Source organism: Dothidotthia symphoricarpi (assembly GCF_010015815.1).
Source record: "Dothidotthia symphoricarpi CBS 119687 unplaced genomic scaffold P153scaffold_7, whole genome shotgun sequence".
Lineage (NCBI taxonomy): Eukaryota > Fungi > Ascomycota > Dothideomycetes > Pleosporales > Dothidotthiaceae > Dothidotthia > Dothidotthia symphoricarpi.
In genome coordinates, this window is record NW_022985014.1 from 16,380 (window position 1) to 38,241 (window position 21,862).

The 21,862-nt window shown below is 50.6% G+C and overlaps 6 protein-coding genes across 6 annotated transcripts; 2 read left to right on the top strand and 4 right to left on the bottom strand.

Moving 5' to 3' along the window:
• Positions 1–1,730: 1,730 nt before the first annotated feature.
• On the bottom strand, positions 1,731–3,846 carry P153DRAFT_312533 (putative cytochrome P450 monooxygenase). Its single transcript, XM_033664849.1, has 6 exons — positions 3,453–3,846; positions 3,261–3,377; positions 3,098–3,200; positions 2,970–3,038; positions 2,312–2,911; positions 1,731–2,260 (listed from the first exon to the last, which is right to left on the bottom strand). The coding sequence occupies exons 1-6, from the start codon at positions 3,690–3,692 to the stop codon at positions 1,827–1,829; spliced, it is 1,563 nt and encodes a 520-aa protein (XP_033525064.1). The 5' UTR covers positions 3,693–3,846; the 3' UTR covers positions 1,731–1,826.
• A 613-nt stretch (positions 3,847–4,459) lies between these two features.
• Positions 4,460–5,313, top strand: P153DRAFT_203211 (putative NAD(P)H-dependent FMN reductase LOT6). Its single transcript, XM_033662509.1, has 2 exons — positions 4,460–4,514; positions 4,575–5,313. Exon 2 carries the CDS (start codon positions 4,586–4,588, stop codon positions 5,180–5,182), a length of 597 nt encoding a protein of 198 aa, XP_033525065.1. The 5' UTR covers positions 4,460–4,514; positions 4,575–4,585; the 3' UTR covers positions 5,183–5,313.
• P153DRAFT_336456 (FAD/NAD(P)-binding domain-containing protein) lies at positions 5,288–7,902 on the bottom strand (the record flags this gene model as incomplete). Its single annotated transcript, XM_033665700.1, has 4 exons — positions 5,288–6,752; positions 6,818–7,202; positions 7,264–7,529; positions 7,685–7,902. The coding sequence occupies 4 exons, from the start codon at positions 7,900–7,902 to the stop codon at positions 5,444–5,446; spliced, it is 2,178 nt and encodes a 725-aa protein (XP_033525066.1). The 3' UTR covers positions 5,288–5,443.
• A 431-nt stretch (positions 7,903–8,333) lies between these two features.
• Positions 8,334–9,926, top strand: P153DRAFT_430034 (salicylate hydroxylase; the record flags this gene model as incomplete). The annotated part of the gene is made up of 6 exons (XM_033672816.1): positions 8,334–8,386; positions 8,457–8,461; positions 8,526–8,602; positions 8,667–8,724; positions 8,790–9,522; positions 9,587–9,926. 6 exons carry the CDS (start codon positions 8,334–8,336, stop codon positions 9,924–9,926), a joined length of 1,266 nt encoding a protein of 421 aa, XP_033525067.1.
• A 43-nt stretch (positions 9,927–9,969) lies between these two features.
• P153DRAFT_336463 (oxidosqualene:lanosterol cyclase) lies at positions 9,970–13,008 on the bottom strand. Its single transcript, XM_033665701.1, has 4 exons — positions 12,478–13,008; positions 11,944–12,400; positions 10,300–11,754; positions 9,970–10,240 (listed from the first exon to the last, which is right to left on the bottom strand). The coding sequence occupies exons 1-4, from the start codon at positions 12,662–12,664 to the stop codon at positions 10,153–10,155; spliced, it is 2,187 nt and encodes a 728-aa protein (XP_033525068.1). The 5' UTR covers positions 12,665–13,008; the 3' UTR covers positions 9,970–10,152.
• A 52-nt stretch (positions 13,009–13,060) lies between these two features.
• On the bottom strand, positions 13,061–21,256 carry P153DRAFT_421764 (ketoacyl-synt-domain-containing protein; the record flags this gene model as incomplete). Its single annotated transcript, XM_033672331.1, has 12 exons — positions 13,061–14,068; positions 14,139–14,619; positions 14,694–15,034; positions 15,094–15,468; positions 15,537–16,403; positions 16,463–16,488; positions 16,544–16,640; positions 16,693–18,854; positions 18,910–19,332; positions 19,414–19,971; positions 20,035–20,158; positions 20,225–21,256. 12 exons carry the CDS (start codon positions 21,254–21,256, stop codon positions 13,181–13,183), a joined length of 7,374 nt encoding a protein of 2,457 aa, XP_033525069.1. The 3' UTR covers positions 13,061–13,180.
• Between the last annotated feature and the right edge of the window lie 606 nt (positions 21,257–21,862).

Sequence of the window (21,862 nt, forward strand, 5' to 3'; positions counted from 1 at the left end):
TACTCTTAGGTTTATTAACCTAGATAAAACTAAGGTAGTAGGCTAAAATATAGTAGATAAGCTTACTAAAATCCTTATTTAAACCCTTAAGAGTATTAGGTAGCTAAAAGAAGTATTAGTTAAGCTATACTAAGCTAATTTCTACAACTTTACTTACTATAAAATAATTCTAGCCTAAATAAAGGTACTAAAGATAGTAATAGAAGTAAACGCTATTAACCTTTATTATATACTACTCTTAAGCCTTAATATTAAACTTATAGCTCTTATAGTTATTATTAAGCTTACTATTAAAATAAGTATTAATATATTATATATATAGGCACTAAGTATACTATCTATTAGCCTTAGTAAATATAATATAATAAGTCTTAGCCTAATTACTAGCTATTATATACTTAGTTAAGAAGTAGTTATAGTAGTCTTACTATAAATATATTAGCTAACTATTATACTAAATAGGCCTAAACCTAACTAATCTAAGCTAATTCTAGCTAATTTCTATACTTTTAGATTAAAGAAAATACTTACTTATTAAGAAGTTAGTAGAAGGTAAGTAGAGGATTTTAGGGGTAAGATACTATTATATACTATTTAGTACTAGGAGCTAGAGCTACGCCCTAGAGGCCTACCTAAAGTAAAAGAAAAGTAAAAGTATTTACTTAGAATTACTATATTTACTCTAATATAGTTATAAATAGTTACTAAACTTTCTTAACTACTTTTAATTAGCTTAATTAGGTATAGATTAAACCTTTATACTCTATATACTAGTATATAAAATAATATAATAATATACTCTTATATAAATACTCTTATAGGTTTATTAAAATAGTAAACCTTTAAGAGAGAGATAATATTAGGTAAGTATAAAGGTAGTACTTCTTCTCTAGGCTTTAGTAACTAACTAAGTAGGCCTTAGTACGTATATATATAAATATCCCTACTAAGAAATAGTAGGTTTCTTAGTAATTTATCTTATTATATATTAAATACTATTATTTTATCTTTACTATACTACGTTACTACTATAACTAAGTCTTATAACTAATTACTTTCTTTACCTAAAGATACCTAATAAACTTACTTAAGTTAGGTATATTAAAAGACCTATCTTTTTTCTTTACTAAATAAAACTAAAGCTACTTAGTTTATTAACTTATTTACTATAAGAGGCTAAAGTCTTCTATATAGTAAATAAAGTAGATATAGTAATTAGAGAACTTCTTAATTATAAGTATAGCCTTATTAATATTAGAGTTACTAATAGTAAGACTAAAATAAATAACCTTTAATATAATATATAGTATATAATAAATAAGTAGAGTTTAGCTAAAGATTATATTTATACCTACCTAGAATAACTTCTTAATATATATTAGAGCGCGAATATACGTAGAAAAAAGTAGAATACTAACTTAATTATAACGTACACTACTAGAAAATTTCCTTTCTAGAATATTAATATTATATATAATACTATCTAGAATAGAATTATAGCCTTTATAATTAAAAAGATAGAACTAATCTTCTTAAATAATAGTACTAGCTTTATAGGTTTTATAGTAATTACGCACTAGCTATTTAGTTAAATAAGATTAGAGAAACTTATTAAAGCACTTAAAGCGCTTACTAACGTACTTAAGGTTACTAACTATATCTTACCCTTAATACTAGATACTTATAAGATATAAAAGGGGTAGATATTTAACTACTAAGCTCTAAAACGGCGGCAGTTATACAGCTTAAAAAGCTATTACTAGTGCAGTATACCTAATTATTACCTAGTGTAAGTTCTATTAGGATCTACCGTAGTAATTCTTTTCTTAGCTAAGGAGTATACTTTCGTCTCTTCCCTCGCGACGCTTAATTATTAATTGTGCCATCGGGTCCGCAACCAAATTCCAGCCCATTTTCATAACAGTGGGTGTAGTCCCCTCTGCCAGCTTGAAATCATACTTGAGCAAGATGTGACAAAGCGCAATCTTGACTTCAATCGCTGCAAAGAAGCGCCCTGGACAAGAGTGTTTCCCAAAACCAAAGGCCATGTGCTCAGGACTCGTCGAGACAAAGTGGCGGAACATCTCTTTCTCTGGATCATCTGCCATCTTGACATAGCGGTATCCGTCAAACTTGTCGGGCTCCGAGTAGACCTTCGGGTTGAAATGCGAGCGTAGTGGGAAGCCAATTTGTGTACCTTGGGGTAGAAAGACGCCGTTGGAAAGAGTTACATCCTCCATTACCAAACGTCGCATCATGACTAGAATCGACAATGAGGTTTACATTAGAGTGCAGGAGGAGAGGTACTCACGCATAGCTCCGGGCTTCAATCGCTGGCTTTCTTTCATGAAACTGTCCATAAGCTTGAGTTTGAACAGCCCAGCTTTGGTCATGCCGCTCTCCTTTAGAACAGTAACCAACTCATCTCGCAGAGGTTCTATATATTCCGGGTAAGAACACAGGTCGTAAAGAGCCTGGCTTAGATGGTCGGTTGTCGTATGAATTGCTGCCAGTGAGAAGCCGAGCTGCAGTAATGCCGGATGATAAGGCCTGCCATCGGCCAGTTCGTGAGCCCATTGAATAGCGTCCGTATACTTTGCCTTGCTCGAGGAGGCGGCTGAAGATCGAGACCCAGCAATCCTCTCATCCACGACGGGCTGGATGAGGCGTACCGCCTGTTCGATCTGCTGGCGGACCTTTCGGACCTCTGGAACGAAGCGCCACACGATTGGATGCAGAAGGCGATTCCATTTCTTCAGCGCCATAACCCCGAAAAAGAGGTTCATGGTGTAGTCGACGGTGATTCGTAGCCAGGCAGGGTTCCGACAGAGCTCTGGCCCGAGGAAGACGCGCGAGGATATACGAGCCACAATCTCGAGGATAGTTTCCTTCATATTTAGCGCGTGCCATTCTTTACTAGGTCAGCCTGGAAGCGTGATTATTGAACCTTGGAGCCCATGCCTACATACCTGTATTATCCGTCCACTGGTCGCGGAACGTGAGTGTTGCCTCGGCTGAGATATCTTTGGTAACAAGGCCTTGCCAGATATACATCAGTCCGTCTTACGCACATTCACACGAAATGATTGTAGCTTACCAAGAGATGGGTTAAGCTTCTTTGTCAAGACCTCTTTTGCCATGTCGTTCAGGCCATTGTGCGGACTAAAGTTGACAAAGGCAGGGATGTGCCCCAGAAAGTCCTAATTACTTCCATCATCAGCTCCTCGCATCGATTTTGTGGCCGTCGGATAACAGCTTACCTCTGCTAGAAGGTGAGTGAAGCTGAAGCGATCGTCGTTCCGAATCTCGCTTGAACATTCAGGTGCCAAAACCACCACTTGCGCGTTGTCTGTCTGTACCCGGAAGGCCTTGGAGGACTATAGAAGCAAAGGAATAAGCTAAGCTCAGCCTTTCATTTACGATTGATACCGTGGTAGACTAGAGTAACTCACCTTTGCGTATCCGTCGTCCAACAAGCTCTGGGCGTTGAACAAAAAGCTCTCTCTCGACCTTTTGTCAGACTCGAATAGACCGAGCCCATTGACCAATGGGAGTGCCCGTAAGCGGTACTTTGCCAAGCATCTGCTCCCAATCTCTCGAACTAAGGCGATGGCAGCAATGGAGATGATAAATTCGACGGCAAGTCGGGTGCCCTGATGCTGGAGCAATTCGCTGAGAAAAATGTCCAACATTTTGCAATGATCAAGATTACTTTGGTATAGCCAGGCGGCTCAGCATTCCGTACGAGATACGTCTTGTTTTACTTTGGTACACCCCAGAAGACACTTTATAAAGCTCGCAGATAATAGCCCACTGGTGTTTTCAGAACGCTTCCGTTATTGATACCAGAAACCCGCCAAGGTAATGGGATTGGCACCTCTGCACTACGGAGATAAGCTATTGTTGCACGCGGGAGACGAAATGCCTTCCACCAGCCGGACTCAACATACGTTTCCAGTGAATGGGCAACGATAGCCGATACGTAGTAACAATAGCCGTGGTCTTTCTAGAAACGTTTCTCTCTCATAGCGAGGTAACTCGATAAGTCTTGCCTTTTACGGTAGAGAACAACTTAGCTAGGATGCGTGCATATGTACTTACTCAGACAAGGCTCTAAGCGACGCCGCTACCATCCCTTACCTAAGGGCGGACAACCGATTGGCTACCCCAAATACATTGTTCTTCTAGTCCTAGCGATCCTACCGCTGCAAGCGCAGCCTTAATTGGACTTTTATTGGTGGAGTTATCGCGTGTTGAAGTTAAGGTCTTGTCATAGTACCTTGGTGGCTCACTTTGCCGTCCGGCTCGCTGCGCGATTAAGCTTGGTAAGCATGTATTTTTGTTGGGAAGGGTCACACCATGTGTGTGAATACCCGAAGGTTTGGTTCAGGAAGGGTCACAACCGTGCGCGGGCTTTATCTGTGGGGCGGGTGAATTCCCGCCTCCACACCTCGCTGGAGGATAAGAGGTATTTAAATCTGTTTTATTTTCCATTCTGCTAGACCTTAGTAGTAGTAAGAGTTATCCCCTACACTTTTTCATTTGCTAGTCTCTCGTGTTCAGAATCATCCTAGAATCAGCAACCATGTCCAAAATCGCTCTTATCACCGGCAGCACCCGCACCCCCCGTGTGGGAACCGACGTTGCAGATTGGGTTTTCGAGGTGATCAAGTCACGCCCGGAAGACAAGCTACAGGTCGAACCTCTGTCCATCGCCGACTTCAACCTGCCAATCTATGACGAGCCCGTCATGCCCGCCATGGTCCCGGCCATGCAGCAGTTCACCAAGGAGCACTCCAAGAAATGGAGCGAGACCATCATCTCTTTCCAGGGCTACGTCTTCGTCATCCCCGAGTACAACGGCACCATGTCGGGGGCCACCAAGAACGCCATCGACTACCTATACAACGAGTGGCCCGGGAAGCCCGTGGCCATCATCAGCTACGGCACGCAGGGCGGGGAGCGCGCCAACAAGCACCTCAGCGAGAGCCTGGAGCTGGTCATGAAGATGAAGGTCGCCCCGACCAAGGTCAAGCTCGCCTTCGCCCCGGGCAACGATGTGATGACCGCCATCAATGACGGCAAATTGGGCGACGACACCCGGAAGGCGTGGACTGAGGCCGGAGCGAAGGATCAGATCCTCAAGGCTTTCGGGGAAGTCAAGGACATTCTAGAGCAGTAGGAATCGGGAGGAGCAGTTGCAAACCAACATAACACCTACGTAGAAATGCTAGGTTCGCCCTCACCAATGAAAATGAAGTTTAATATATGATATGAAAACAGCTTGATTATTGTAGAGCATCTAGACCCTGCGAGCGGCCCCGGAGAAAGAACGTCGTGAATTCCTTCCATTCTTGTTCAAGTACCTGATATTCTACCGTGCTTTCATACTGTTTATGCGCCAGCATTGATGACTGCCTCCGACCTCTCGTCGTTGACCTCTTCAATGAGGCCCAGTCTTTCGAGCCAACACTGCCTCTCTCCATGCCCATCCCAAGACCAATGCAGTGCCAGGTCCAAACATCACAAGCATGCCGCCGAGTGCCCCAAGAACCTTAAACCAACCTGCCTTGAGTCGTCCAGTACTTTTCAGGTCCCACAAATGGAGAAGGGCCCAGAAAAGCCCGCTCCCTAGCACAAGTAAATGATGACGTTGAATGAGTTTCTCCGGCCTGATCGCTTCCAGAAGCAAGTTGGAGGGTCCTTGCCGTAGCCGACCTACGATGAACAGAATGTTGCGTAGGCCCCACGGTGACAAGGTCGAGGAGTAGACATATGTTATGCCACTGAAGATGCCACTAATGGCATAGGATACAAGCAGGTACCTCATATCAGCACGAGGATTTCGAACCCGGTCGGTGGAGGTAGTGTTGGTGAGAAACGAGGCGAACAGATAGTGGAAGACAGCCGTGCAGGCAGGTAGTAAATACCAGTGGGCATACACAGCATAGTTCTGCTGGGATGCCACGCCATAGGCTACGAGGAGAAAGTAGCCCATTCCGGTCGCCGCGACAGCGGATCTGGCGTAATGTGTGGGCACGAGGCGGTTGTCAGGGGCGGCGTACCGACTCGGCGGGGATGAAATGTACTGGAGGAAGAAGTACACTGGAAAGGCGTACCCTGTGCTTCCCCAGCACCCCGCGAGTCCAAATAGAGGCCAAAGAGCAGCAATTCCCATGCTGTTGCCTCGGCGGGCAGTCTCTACCACGGCGATGACTTGGAGCGGGAAGAAGTCACCCAGATACGAGAGCATAGCTAGTTGCACTGCCTCGGCGTCTTGATTGGCCGGCAGGGCAGATCCTGCAGGCTCCAAAGCATGAGGAGCCGCAAAACAGAGAGCCAGAAGTGGGATGGCACGCAGGACTCGCCACGCAACATGAGGCCCTTGTCGGTCAAACTGTACTGCCTGGAAGATGGTGTCCTGTCTCAGCGACCGCTCCGGCGGTGGGAGGAAATCCAATGTGGGTGCTTCCGCGACTGACTGGCAATGAACATCGACGAGCATGTCGCCTGCCCATGGCACAACATACAACGCCATTGCTTTGTGCCAGAACTTGTCAAATGCTTCAAGACGAGTGGCAAAGCCGGCCGTTGTGCACACCTCCCTGGTGCGAACTTGCCGGCTCTGCTCGTAGTCGCTCAGCGTGGCACAGACCTGCCCGATCGATGGTCGTCGTGTTGTCCTCATCATTGAGTGCAGCTTGTTGGTCAGAGCGGCGGCGCTCTCGATGGCCCAATTACCACCCTGGCCACTATTTGCCTCTTGTGTCAATGATTGTTTTCGGTAGTTGAACAGGGAAGATTCAGGGCGTCTTACATGTTCGGTGTCATCTTGTGTATAGAATCGCCCAGGCAGACAAACCGCCCATACGTCCAATGATGATATTGGGCCTCCTCCAATACCGCCAAAGTGGCTGCTGTTTTTCGATGCCAGAGAGCTTCAAAAGCCACGTCCTGGGAGACATGGCGTTTCAGAAATGGCTTCACGAACTCGGCCTGGTCAGATTCTGTGTATTTTGGCAAATTCGGCAGTCTATGTGTTCCATTTAGCTTCTCAAATACAAACCAGAAGCAGCACTTGTCCTTCCCGACAATCACCAGAAAGGACCAGTCTTTGTTGAAGGTACGGTAATTGCTCGTCTCCCGCAAGCCTGGCACTGGGGAAGACATGCCATAAAGACACCTGTAATCGGCGAACATAGCTATAGACCTGTTATCGGCTGATCTCTTCCGCTGCTTGTGTATATGATATCAGTAGCTTACCTTGTTCATCGTCTTTTAGGTGCTTGAGGGCACCGTTGCTTTTAGCATGGCGCCACATCTCACGGCGGATTCGACTGTGCACACCGTCGGCTCCCGCCACTATATCTCCAGTGAATTTGGAACCATCTTTACACTGCACTTCAACACCATCCGTCAAGGTGCGAACAGAGACGACCTTTTTGCCAGTGAGAATCTTGCTCTGGTCCGGGGCATGGTGATGGAGCATGTGGAGAACCTGCCGCCGCTCGAGAAATGCTACCGGATAGCTCGTACTGTGATGTATCTCAGCTCAGCATGCTTACATAGTGTTTGCGCAGCTCCCATGACGTACCGTGCCTCAATCAACCGCAGGGAATCATCACGCCGTACTAGATGTCCCTGCCCGGTGAGCATGTCGTGCCACTTCAGCGGCTCCGTACACTCCAGAATGCTTTTGTAGACACCCAGCTGATCGAGGATCCGGGAGCCGTTTGAGAAAAGTCCGATGGAAGCGCCAACCTGTGGGTCGATGCAGTCGTGACCTTCAAGAACGATGTAGTCGATCCCGGCCTGGTGCAAGCTGTGGGCAAGAACCAGGCCTGAAATGGATCCTCCAACTATGACTACCTTGAAGTCATGATGTTTCTCGAAGTCTGCCATGATCTGTTGCTCGGCGTATTCGATTGGCAGGTAGGTAATTGCGTAGCAGCGTGACCCACTTCTGTATGAGGATAACAAAGATAGTAAGAATCACGACTACATATTATAGAACCGTTGAAAAGAAGGCCCTTTGAAGAAATAATAAGAAAATCCCAATAGCACGCGGAAATATCAAGGCATCATTAAATGCTCTGGTAATAATTGTTAATAGTCTATTCCACTTTTGCTTGGGGGGAGTGTCTGCGGCAGTTATAGGCGAGTTAGGTCCACTTGTCAACTCGACACGACACTTCTTACAGATTGGAAACCCATTCATAGCATTTCATGGATATATCCGATCACTGTTCGGCCATAGATGCAACCTCAGTTGTTATTATTCCGTACTTACGAGAGTATCAATCAGATTAATTCTATATCCTGCGTTAACAGTCATGGCTACTACAAAGCCGATCTGCCTAGTCCCGCTCCGCGTTGTTATTGTCGGGTATGAAGAACTCTTCCGCTTGTTTTCTGATTCTCTACGATAACGGGCTGACTAAAAAAATTCAATACAGAGCAGGTAAGCGGACTGTATTTCTGGTCAGTGAAGTAACGAGGTCAACATCTAAACATCTGGATCGAAGGCATCGGCGGGCTCTCGGCGGCCGTCGCACTTGCGAACCGCGGGCATTCCGTGCTGGTTCTTGAGTCCACCTCTGAGGTAGGCGGTTGTTCTTTTACTGAAGTACTTAATCTGGCTGTTTCGTGCGCTAACAAAAGTCCAGCTATCTCACGTTGGTGCGGGAGTGGCATTGCCACCAACCACGCGGCACTGGTATGAATGTAAGTAGACTGCTCCGTGTTGCTAAACCAAAGCCTGCCTCAAGGACTGATGAAGCTGTGAATAGCTGAAGGAGTGCTCCAGGCGGATGACACTACATGTGTCTCCCTGGAGGGCATCGAGATCACTAAGTGGGACACTGGGGAATTGATCACTCGAACCGCGGCGAACCCGGTGGGGAAGCAGAACGCCGTACATCATGGGGACATGCAATTGGCACTTCTTGCGCGTGCTCAAGAGCTCAAGAATATTGAGATCCGACTAGGAGCGAGGGTGGCGGATGTTGATATCGAAGCCACCGTCGCTCTTCTCTCTGGTGGAGAACGCGTGGCGGGTGACTTGATCATCGCGGCGGACGGCGTGAAATCCACCCTAAAGGCCAAGGTTTGTCCACCTGAAGCAGTTGTACCGCTGCCCACAGGCGAGGCCGCGTATAGATTCACCCTCTCACGGGACTTGCTGGAATCCGACGCAAGGTTGCGGGAGCTGGTGCAACGGCCCTGGGCCGTCAGATGGGATGGACCTTCCCGCCACGTGGTCGCCTATCCAGTGCGGAACCACCGCCTGCTCAACGTCGTTCTTATTCATCCAGACAGCGGGGACGCAAAGGAATCCTGGACGTCGGTGACAGACAAGCAAAACGTGCTGGCGGACTACCAGGGATGGAATCCAACGCTTCTCAAACTGATTGCACTTGCCCCGCCCGAAGTGCCCAACTTTCGGATGTTCGTGTACCCCCCGTCGCCCGTTTGGGTCAAAGGCTCGACCATTCTTCTCGGGGATGCGTGCCACGCAATGCTGTCAGTCTCGTCCCGTACCTCTACCTGTACCTGTTTTTGACCGTACTAACTTGTACCCGATTAGTCCGTTTCTTGGCCAAGGAGTTGCCCAGGCGGTCGAGGACACGACTGCCATTGCCACAGTGCTCTCGTTGATTGAGAACCGACAGCAGCTGCCTTTAGCACTGCGGGCGTACGAGTCGTCTCGCAAAGAGAGGGTGAATCAGATCCAAGCGGCTACGTACCGTGCGAGGGAGCAACTACACCTTCGGGATGGTGACGCACAGGCGGCCAGAGACTCGCAAAGGAAAGCTACTTCGGACACGGGCCAAAATAGCGATGTGGTCAAGATGCAGCACTCTTTCTGGACGTGGGATGCTGCTGGGGTGGCCGAAAAGACACTGACCGCTTTGCTTATTGCCTAGTAGGGTAGTATCTGCAGTATCGTCTTTTGATCTGTAATGCGACATCCAGGTACGCTGATAGGTTTGGGGATTTTTCGCCTGATAACGAGAGGAAGCAACAAAGATGGCATCAAGCGCTAGGCTAGAAGAACAATCTATCATTAATTGATGATTTGAAACAACCAATATCCTTGCATGCTTCTTACATGGCCTAAAGTAAATATCGACAATATGACTCCTATTTTCCTCACAGCTGCTCGTTTCCAAACCTGGCAACATATTCAGCCAAAGCTCGGATTGGCCAGTAAAGCTTATAATTGGAATAAGATATAACCCTGTCGATCGTGTTAGTTCTCCGACCTCGACAAAGAGAGCAGGGGTAAGAAGTACACACCCATGTCCGATACCACCCTCGAGTGACTCTTGGCACCATTGCCCTTTGGACTGCTGGCGAGACATGATCAATCTCAGTCCCCTTTTCACAGGCTCCCTCTCAGCGTATCCGGCATGAATCAGCGCCATGCAGGCCCAGGCCGTCTGCACCACCTGGGACTCTTCATGCTGAACGTACTCTTCCTGCCGCAAGCTCAGGTAAGACTCTCCCCAGCCCCCATCTTCCTTTTGCTTGTCCAGGAGGAAGTCGCATCCGCGACGCGACGCCTCACTAGTCGCGTACGTCTCTCCCGCGAGGGCTAGGGCTTCCAGCGCAAACATTCCCGCATAGGTGAAACAGACGCCCCAGGCACCATGCCAGCCGCCGTCGGGCTTTTGTGATTGTTTGATGAAGGACAGCCCGTGCGCTGTCGTCGTCTCGATTTCGACGGCGCGGTAGTCGGGATGCAGCTTGCTAAAAGACAGAAGGGCGGATACGGCGGCGGTAGTGCACTCGACATGGTCGTACGTGACCATGGTCTTGCCCACAAACTCGCCCATCTCCAGCCACGCGAGCTTGGGCGAACCTAGTCGCTTCTCGTAGACGCCGAAGCCGCCCGTGTCGTTCTGCAGGTTCAGCAGACAGTCGACGGCGTCCCGCAGCCTTTGCTCGGGTATCCGCTGGGCCAGATGCAAGTGGCTCATCTCTTGAAGCTGCATGACGGAGCGGAGGCCCTCGGCGGTGCACTCGCTAATCATGTAGCCCTGGTATCGGGTGCTGAACGGCCACCCGCCCTTGCGAGGCCACCGGTGGCACTTGTCCTGGTCCGCTATGTCTTCCAGCAGCTGGTGGTCCGCCAGGAAGGCATGGGCCCTAACGAGCGTGGACTGGAACCGAGGGTTTGCCTTGGCGCCCGCACCCGCCGCGGCGAGCGCCTGCACCCCGAGCGACGTGTCCCAGACCTGAATCCCATCTGAGAGGTTGCACGCCATGCCGTCCTTGGTCATCCAGAAGTACTGCGTCATGGTTCGCCGGTGGGCGCGGACCGAGCTCCCGTCAGGCCCCTCGTGGAAGTAACAGGCGACGAGGTTCGCGGCCTTGCTGATGGGCGAGAGCCCGATGTACTCGGTGTTCCTGTCTTCGGCCACGATGAGGTCCCAAACCTTGCGCTCGGCGCTCTCGGCGGTGGCGGGCTTGCGCAAGTACGGGACGTAGACGGTGACGGTCAGCCAGTTAACGAGGTTCACAAGCCACCACTTGGGATAGTTGTTGTCCACGGCGGCGAGGGAGCCGCGGTGTGCAGCAAAGTCAATGGTGTTGTAGGGCTGCGTGTAGAGCTCGGCTTGGAGCTGCTCGGTGACGGCATCCCCGCCATAGCTCCACTGCTTGGACCACACGTAGGACATGGAGGTGAAGTTGGTGCGCGTGTGGAGATACCATTTGCTCGGCGCGGCGGGATCCGAGTCGGACGTGAGCCTGTTTGCCAATACATGGCGACACTGGTCAGCCTAGGCCTAGGGGTTCAAGGTATTGAACATGCAAAAATGAGTAATCGACTCGTCAAGATCTGCACTGTGTGAGAGCATATATAAATACACTTCAACAAACATAAAGTAAGGCTACAACCAAGACAGGACAAAACGTGAGTCACGTGACTCGACCTACCATAACTCGGGTAGGAACGGATTGACGCACTCCCACTTCATGACGCCGAGGACGCAGAGCCAGAACTTGGCGATGCCGGGAGCGTGCGTAGCTCCGCCGAGCTCGTGCAGCAACGCCCGGGCCCTGACCAGGCGCGGGTCGTCTCGGCCCGCCCCCAGCAGCCGCAAGACGACGTAGTTGAGGGCGGTGCCGATGGCCGAGCTTCTGCGCGCCTCGGCGTGCCACCCCCAGCCTCCATCCACAACGCGCTGGCGCGCAAAGAGGTAGCGCCGGATCTCGACGGCATACGCGGCGGGAAGGGGGCTGCCCGTCACGTGCCCGGCTATGACTACGCAGGGCAGGATGAAGAGGGGTCCGGTGCACTCGCTCGCCCACTGTCCCGAGGGCAGCTGCAGTTGGCTGAAATATGACATGGCGCCTTGGGCGGCCTGTAACGGGGTTTGCGCCTTGGGTAGGTCTGCCAAGTCCTGAAGGAGGGTTGTATCAGCTACTGCTCGCACAGTGAGGAGAAGAGAGACAGCATTGGGTTTCTACTTGCAGTGTCCAGACCAAGGAAATGCTTCTCGAACGTCGTCTGTGGCCAGTCTGCCCTCTCCTCGTCAGACTCAAGATAGCGCCAGGATTGGCGGCCTTGTTCGTCCATCAACCGCCATCTTGAATAATCAGTCTTTTGGTCTCCGCTGGTGTCCAGAGACACATCTCCGTCGACGTAGTGTTCCATTGTATTTCTTCTTTCTTTCCTACTCAGAATGGCACTCCACTTAGACACAGCTGCTAACTTGCTAGTTATACGCAAAATAAAAAATGATATTAATACACAATGCAGTCAGCAGTCTCCGCTATCGACATTATTGACGGTTTCCTTATTGGATAAAACTTACTATGTTCGGGTCGACCTGCCCTACAAAAGAGACCTGCTAGGCTGCAAGTGGCATCCTCCATCTTGGCATTCCCAGATAGATAAAGTGCCGTACACAGTATGTTTTTGCAAAGCAGATTGTTAGGACTACGGGAGGGTCAATACGGGATGAAGCAGTAACAAGATGGGTAACGCAGTCGGTATTGGATAGACGAATTGCTACCATCCAAGGTAGCTCTTCGGAGGGTTTAAATTTAAATACTCCAGATTACGCCAAGAGTCAGGTGATTGGTCATGTTCCTGACACAGATGCAAGGGCTGGGATGACTACCACACAAGCCAAGGCATAATCAAACTGAACCATCTCTATTTTGTAGTTTAATGTTCATGGAAAATTTCTAGCAGCCGACATCTGGCTAGCTTACCCAAGTCTGTGATGGAGGCGCTCTTGGTCAATTCTAGGATGGAAATGTGCGTGCCGAAGCTTTCGATCCACCAGCTCTGCAACTCAATGGCAACGAGCGAATCGACGCCCAGATCCGCTAGACCGAGCCCAAGGTCCAGGCTCGAGTTGTCGCCGAAGATCAACAATCCCTTCAGGCACTCGGCCACTTGCGCCGCCAGGAATTGCGTGACCCCCAGTTCGTCGTTCAACGAGCTCGGATCGCGCTTCGCGCCCTCCAGAAACCGTCGCAGCACGTCGCCGTCCTCTTCCGTACTGTCTTTCAATTGTGTGGTGGCACGTTTCCCCGGACCTTGATGGCTGTCCTTCACCCTCTTCAACCCCAGACCCCGAGCATCCGGAGGGTGCTGCCCTAGTCCAACGACAAACTGCGCCCGGTTAACATAGGCCGAGGACAGGTCCGTCGGGAGTAGAGGTGCCGGCGCAGAGGAGGCACGGATTCCCAACTGCAAAGACCTCAGGAAGTCGTTCTCGCACAGGAGCTGGGCTCCTGCGCGTCTGAGGCTCTCCAAAATGGCCGGGCGCTGGCTGACGTAACCGACGTCCTCCATGACTCCCAGGTCGATAACCGAAGCCGGCAGACCCAGTCCCTGTCGGAACTGCACGAAGGCGTCGAGGAACGTGCTGGCTGCCGCGTAGTTGGCCTGGTTCGGGTTGCCCTGGATACCGTAGATGGAACTGGCTAGGACGAAGAATTCCAACGGCTGACCCTCTAGGGCGCGATGCAAGTTCCAGGTTCCCTGCACCTTGGCCTCGGTCGCGCCTCGCCAACTGTCAAACGTCATGTCAAGCAGCGCTTCGTCCTGCGTGCGTTGCTTAGTATCAAGTCCTGGCGTTCAATTCGTTTCTTCAGTATTGCATGGGAAGACTCACCTTGAGGACCAGGGCTAGATGCAGCACTCCGGCTACTGGTTTTGCTGCATTCGCTACCAGTCTGTCCACCGCTGTCACATCTGTCACGCTCCCAATCGCAATCTGAGTCTCGCAGCCCAATGCCTTCAGCTCGTGTACCAGAGACCGGCTCTCGGCACCGGCGGAAGCCGAGCGCGACATGAAGATGATGCAGCCGGCCCCCCTTTCAGCGAGCCAAACGGCGGCCGATCTGCCCAGGCCGCCCAAGCCTCCAATCAAGACGTAGGATCGGTCCTTTCGAAACTGAATCTCGTCGCTGTACGATTCAGCTGGCAGACTCTGTGTGTCGTCAGGGAACTCTAGAACCACAGAACCAATCGGCCCGCCGTCGGCATGGAGTTGGTGGAATGCTTGCTTGATGTTGCTTGGCGTATATAGTTTGATTGGGCTAATTGGCTTGATCGACCCGCCTGTGTATAAGTCCATCGTGGCTTTCAGAAACCTGTCGTAAGTGATCAGCTATGTAGACTCAAAGGAGAGCGCCAAGGCCCCGTATTAGCAAGAAGAGCAGCCTACCTGGGAGCTAATGATGGCTTTTGGGTAATCAGCGTGGGTATGTCGATTCCGTGGAATCCACGGTTTCCCCCAAACATAGTCATGTCTAGTCTGCCGTGCCCAGTGATGTCTCTGCCTGAGAGCTCAATCATATTGCCTCCTGCTGCTACACACTTCCAGCTCTCGTGCAACAAATCTCCTGATAGGAGGTTGACGACAACGTCTACGCCGCGTGATCTTGTAGCTTGCATGATACCTGCAACAAAAGAGTTATCCGAAGATGAGAAGACATGGCTTGTCTGAACACCTTGCTCAGTTACGAGAAATTCCCTCTCGGCCTCGGTTCTAGCAGTCACAAAGATCTGCCGTGTCGCGATTAGTGTACGAAGGAGTGAATGAAACTTGGACTGTGAATCCTCACCTCTGCCCCTTGCATTCGAGCAATCTGGATACCGGCAAGCCCCATGGGGCTGGAAACGGAATTAATAAGGACTGTGTCCCCAGTGGCTAGTGAATTGATATCCAATAGTCCCCTGGTCATGGTAGCATACGCAGTTGGCATCGTAACCGCGTCATTGAAGGATAAGCTGTCAGGCAATTTGATGCAGCACATGGAATCGACACGTACGTGGGTCGCCAATGAGCCTAATGACCAGCAGAGCACACGATCGCCCACCTGAAGGTCAGTGCTGCTAGTACTAGTACTAGTATTAGTACTGATACGGGAGACAATGCCGGCACACTCAAAGCCCAGACCCTGCTCGCCATGCGCAGCCCCAGACGCGAGCAGGACATCCTGCAAGAAAAGATTAGTGACGAAGTACCTAGTCTGACCTTGCGGCGCCATCCCAGTGCTTTGCTTACCTGATGGGTTACCGCGGAAGAGCGGACGTTGATCTCCACCTCTCCTTCTCTCAAGTGGGAGTCCCGCAATCCTTCCTGCCATTGGAGACTAGCAAGTATGCCCGGCTTTCCGACGTGGAGCTTTCGAAAGACCCGGGCGTCGGGCATGGTCACGATTTGGCCGGCTGTGCGAGTCACGTACCGTGGCACTTGTACCGTGCCGTTGACCAGGGCGTATTCGCAGTCCGCCACGTCCCGCTTCGACTGCCTCTGAATCTGGTCAAAAACCTTCACTACCGTGCCAAAGGGAGCCAGGTCGGCGCCAATGTCGAGTTCCATGGTCGCGAAGTGCGAATCCAGCTCCAGGCGAAGCGTGCGGGCAAGCCCCAGCACCATGGCATGGTGTGGGTTCTCTGTCGATACCTGTGCCAGGCCTGTGAGCCATAGTATCTGCTGTCCGCGGGCGTGTGTGATGAACCGAATGAGTCCGCGGAGGCCTTTCTCATCCAAGTCCTCGAAGAATGTTCGAGGCCCGTCGATGTCGAGAAGCGATACAGTGTCGACAGGGGAGATCGGGGGTTCCCGCAGCGAACACAGGGAGACGTCGTAACCTGCTCGGCGGAACTCCGACAAGAATGCGTTGGAAATAGCTGACGGCTGGTTTGAATCTCTAACTAGGAGACTGAGCGCCTTGGATGGTGTCGCAACGTCGTCATCTACAGTGGCGACAATGATGTTGTCAAGCTGATATGGGGGCTTCTGATCCATTATAGCTGTCATATTCCGAAATCCGGCTTTTTGCAGTATGACATCCCATTGTCCACCATGTATATACGGCTCGTTTGGACGACCGTCTGCTTCTCCAAGCCACCAACCAGGGAGTGTACCCTATAGTGTCAGATTAGCAACCAGCAAGGTCATTATGATAAAAGGTGATATTGGCCTACCATGATATAGTTAACCCATTTCGCCTCTGCATAATATGATTAGCCGTCTCATTTGAGATCAAAAACATGGTCAAGACTTACCAGTGCATAATTCCAACATGAAAAGTCGACCACCTGGTCGTAGGAGAGAACGACAATTTGTCATTGTTTGGACAAGGTCTGGGGTGGCATGAAGAACCTAATTGCTGTTAGTCTTCCTTTCTCCAATTTCAGGAAGGGGTTTTGATTACGTTTGCGGCAACGACAAGATCATAGCTGCCAAGTTCCAAGCCCTGTGAGGCAGGATCTTTGCTTATATCCAAAACGGTGTACTCAATGCCAGCGTACTTCCCAAAGCGCTCCTTCGCAGCCTTGAAGAAGCCCGAGGATATGTCGGTGTAGGTATAAGTACTGAACAGACAGCCGCCGTCAGAGTCCATCAAGGCTGGTAGTATGGTGGAAGTGAAGCCTCCTGTCCCGGCTCCAATCTCCACCACTCGCAAGGTTCCTCTGTTCTTGTGGCCCAGGATCTGGAAGAAATCCCGGTGGTTCAGCATGTTGAAGAAGTTGTAAATCTCCATGAGCAGGTTATCCTTCAGGAGTACCGCAAGAGGCTCTACTGATCCAGTGAAAATGCTTTCCACGTCGTTGAATATCCTGACAATGGCAAGGGCAATGTTTCGCGCTGGAGTCGCCAGAGCCTCTTCCGTCAGAGCTTTAATAGCACAGGCACGCTCCTCCGATACCATTTCAAGGATCTGATTGATACCTTTCACGACGCGACTGCCGTTTCGCTGTAGCTTGTCGATGTATTCCTCATTCCACTCCTTGAATTTTCGGAAATGGTGATGCGAGCTGTCCATGGGTTTGAGTATCCTAGCAGTTTCCAGCACACAGAGGATGTTGAGTCTCTCGACGACTTCGAGGCAGCTGCTCAGATCATGGGTTTGATGCACCATCTGGTCTAAGTTGGTTAGATCAATGTCCGGTCGCCACTCAAGTAGGTGAAGCTCCTTCAACGGGTCCTCTTCGGTGCTGGTATGGATACCAAGTAGGCGGAATTGGATCCCTTTGGCCTGAAGTGCTAGGGCTCCACCCCTGGCCCCTATCTGTCCATGAGCCGAGAGCGTGTCGTGGCCGCTGAAGCGGGTATATGCATCGCATTGAAGGTCGTCCAAGTTATCACCAGCGCGGATAGACATCTCTTCGATGTAGACAGGTAGAGCCGTCCGATTCAAAAGTCTTCCATGACCCTTGACTGAACCGAGAATGCAGCACTGTAAGAGCTGGTCTATAGTTGTGGGATGAAGCAACCCGTAATATTGCTTGGTTGATTGCAGCGTGGCCGATGTACAGTCGCGAGAGAGATCGTAGAAGATATCTTGCAGACCCTGAAATAAAGGCCCGTACTCTAGACCAACCGACTTGGCGGCCTGGTACCATTTGGCGGTGGCCACTTCTCTCTTGCCTTCTGGTGCGGAGGGGTTCAATTTAGTGGCGGACAAATCCAAGGCATCTGCGGTACGGATCTCTCCGCTGCAGTGTCGGCTCCATCTACTTCCATCGTACGACATCACACTGAAATCAAACCAGGCTGAATCCTGATTGTCCGTTAGCCTATGGGGCTGAAGCCGGGTCATGATCTCGGTGGTCTTTCCGTTATGTAGAGGCATGGCTGATCCGATGGATAATGCACGGATGGTGAATGAAGCCGGATGCGAAGAAAGCTGTCTCACAGCCTCTGTCGCCATGGTGATGTATCCGGCAGCAGGAAAGACGACGTCACTAGCGACCACATGGTCGGAAAGCCAGGGCACCTCTTTCAGACTCAGCATCTTTCTCCAGCTGGGCTCGAGGTCGTTGCCGCCAATGACGCGTGCACCAAGCAGCTCATGCTCGGGGTGAGCGCGTGTGCGGATTTCCCGGGAGATTCGGTTCTCATGCCAGTAGGATGTGTCATGGGTCCAGGGGTATGGAGGCAGGCAAGACATGGTGGTAGCCCCGGGATTCATGGCCGCGAAGTCGACCATGATCCCCTGACAAAACAAGCGGCCAGCGGCACTCAACACCGATCTAGTGCCATCGCTTGCTCTGCTTAGACAGCTGTCATATGTCATGGTTTTGCCTCTGTCTTTGCATATTTGGCGGAAGGGTCCGGATAAGGCTGAGTGAGGGCCGAGCTCGACCGCCATTCCAAAATCTTGCGTGCTCTCGAGGGCGGATTCCACCGCGGACAGGAACAGAACGGGGTTCTCCATATTTGACTTCCAGTAGTCTGGACCCAGCAGACTTGCATCTCGATTTTCCTCCCCTGTGACAGAGGAGAAGAATGGGATTGGAAGAGAGCCATCATGCGAGGTAGTGATGGTCGAAATCAACTCCCTATAGACTGAGCCAACTGATATCATATGATCTGTGATGTGTTAAAGCCACTTTCCTCTCACGACCACACCACTGGAGGCACTTACCTGAGTGGTATGCCCTATCAATTTTGAGCTTCCGAGCTAGTACTTCTGCTCGGTGGTGACGCACTCTATCCAGTGTTTCCTCTACTGCGCTGAGATCTCCCGAAATGGTTACGCTCGATCGGCTGTTCTCACAAGCGATAGTCGCCCCGAAGCTCAACAGACCGGATACCGCATCTCTACCCAGTCCCACAGCCGCCATGGCGCCAGGTTTCGTCTGCTGGGAACTAGTAGCACCCCGATAGAAGGCTATCAAAATAGCATCTTTCATTGCGAGCGCGCCAGCAGTATAGGCCGCTGCAATCTCTCCACTGGAATGACCAACAACTCCATCCGCATGGATATTCCAGCTGCGCAATAGGTTGACCAAGGCGATTTGTATGGCTGTGCAGAGGGGTTGTGCGTATTCTGCTGCGTTGATATCCTCTGCATTGGAAATCTTATCTAGGTTGAGGTGACGTGTTAGTCAGAATGTCAGGGTGTTCCTCCATAGGGTTCGATTCTTACCTTCCATCCTCCATGGAGGTGGAAACGGACACTCTGAGAGACATTCATCCATCTGCTGGACATCCTTCCTGAACGATGGAAAGTCACGAATCAGTTCGCGACCCATGCCACTCCACTGTGCCCCCTGGCCGGTGAAAATGAAAAGGAGACGGCGGTTCTCAGGTTTTCGAACTGTTGCTGCAGGCTGGAATGACAGCCCATCAGTGACGCAAAAAGACCTGAACTTACGGTGATGCCGTCTTGCGCCTAGAGTGTAGGCTAGATCCGTTAGTTGAGAGGATTCAGACCCGATGAAGGCTTCATATTTGTCCAGCATGGTTTTGAGAGATGTCTCTGTATGAGCTGAAAACACTAGTAGCCGCTGCGACGAGACAGGCCCGGTATTGCCGTTAATCTGCGCAACCTCTTTGGGCCCGCGCGCGGAAGGGTCTGCTTCGATAATCACGTGGGCATTCGCACCACCAAGGCCAAATGAATTGATACTGATCCTGCGATTTCGCCCTTCCGGCCAGGGTACTGCCACCGTCGGTACTACCAGATTGGCTTCGGTGAAGGGAACTGCAGGTCTGTTTCAGTCATTGAATCTATCAAGGAGTCACTGGGGTTACTGGAGGTGCATACTCTTAGGATTAGGGGTCTGGAACTTGATGTTTGGCGGGATGGTATGTCGTTCTAGGGAGAGAACTGACTTGATCAAGCTACTCAGGCCGGCAGCCCCCTCTCCGTGACCGATGTTTGGTTTTACCTAGAAAGGCTCACTCAGCATGGGGATGACCGATGTTTTTTCTCTTACTAGATTGTTATTACTCACACTACCGATATATGTCTGCTGGTCGCCAAAGATTTGGACGATAGCCGCCACCTCTAGCGGGTCTCCCGTCGCTGTACCTGTGCCATGGCATTCGACCATTGGAGTTGCGTATGGATTGCAGATGCCCGCCTTTTCATATGCTCGTCGGATCAAGCTGGCCTGGGACTCGGTACTGGGATTGGTCAGACCCACGGTCTTCCCGTCGGCGTTGACCGCTGTGCTGCGAATGATGGCGCGGACGGGATTGCCATCGCGCACGGCATCATCTAGCCTCTTAATATAGACCGCATTGACCGCATCTGCTCTGGCGTAGCCGTTTGCGAACGCGTCGAAAGCGCGGGATGATCCGTCGGGAGACAATGCGCCGAGGTTGTTCAGGGCAAGGAAGTACTCGGGTGAGAGTAGCAGGTTGGAAGCTCCCACCAGTGCTCCGGAACAGTCGCCACGGTTCAGCGCCTCGCACGCCAGATGCAGCGCAATCAAGCTCGAGGAGCAACCGGCCTTGACTGTCATACTGGGCCCGTGAAGATCGAACTCGTACGACACGCGGTTGGCAAAGACGAAGTCGTCCATGCCCGTGATGTCGTAGACGTTTCCTTCTTGCATGTCGCGGGCTTGCATCTGCAGCCAGTCCTGGCCAAAGCTGCCCGCATATACCGCAATGTCGCTGCCTCGCCAGTTGACCTCGCCTGCGTTCTCAAGCGCCTCGTGCATGACCTCGAGCAGTAGTCTCTGCTGGGGGTCGACGCGGGCAACTTCGGCTTGGGACATGCTGAAGAAAGCTGCGTCGAAGCGGTCGACGGGCTCGTCGAGAAAGTACCCATGCCTCATGGACAGATTGCCGGCCCCGAGGACCTTTCCATGGAAGCCGTCGATATTGAATCGCTCGGGGGGTACCAATCGCCGTGCGTCTTTCTGGTTGACTAGAAGGTCCCAGTAGGATTTCGCATCGTGGCAACCTCCGGGAAGCCTTAGCCCGATTCCAACGATGGCTATAGGGCTGGGATCAGAGCCACTTCTCGTGATAGTCATCGTGAAAGAATAAATTGAAGAGCTTTACAGATGGAACTCAGCGGCATAGGTGGGTGGGTTGTTGTGCGAGTTGTTAATAAGGATGGCTGACCTCAGCTACTTTCACGGTGCAGGATATTTTATACATTAATCACGCGCAATAAACCCACGACCCATAGATTGCTCAAGATTCCGGAAAAATACCCGCGTTGTTCGGGACCAACTGTGTATTAACGACGTAACGTCGTACCGAGGTGATTAAGCCGATACCTAATCCGCATCAGCCGATGAGCCTCTTTTTACTAGTAAAATCAGCAAAAGACAAGAACTAATTCTTTGAATGACAAAATGGCTATTTTATGTATTGAAAAGGTTAATTATTCGATTATCTAGCTCTCTAGTTAATTTACTTTATCACTTTTTTACCTACGTTCAAGATATCTAGCTTACTAGTTCTGCATCTAGAGCGAGTTTGTTAGATGTTTTACCTAATATACGCTTACCAACCTTTATTTACAAGTACTTACTAAAAGGATCCTAGCATTTCGACCCGGCTGCTTATTAAGACAGAAGATAAAGTTTTCTATATTTCCCAGTTGGGCTGTTTTTCTTAGCGCTTACTATCTA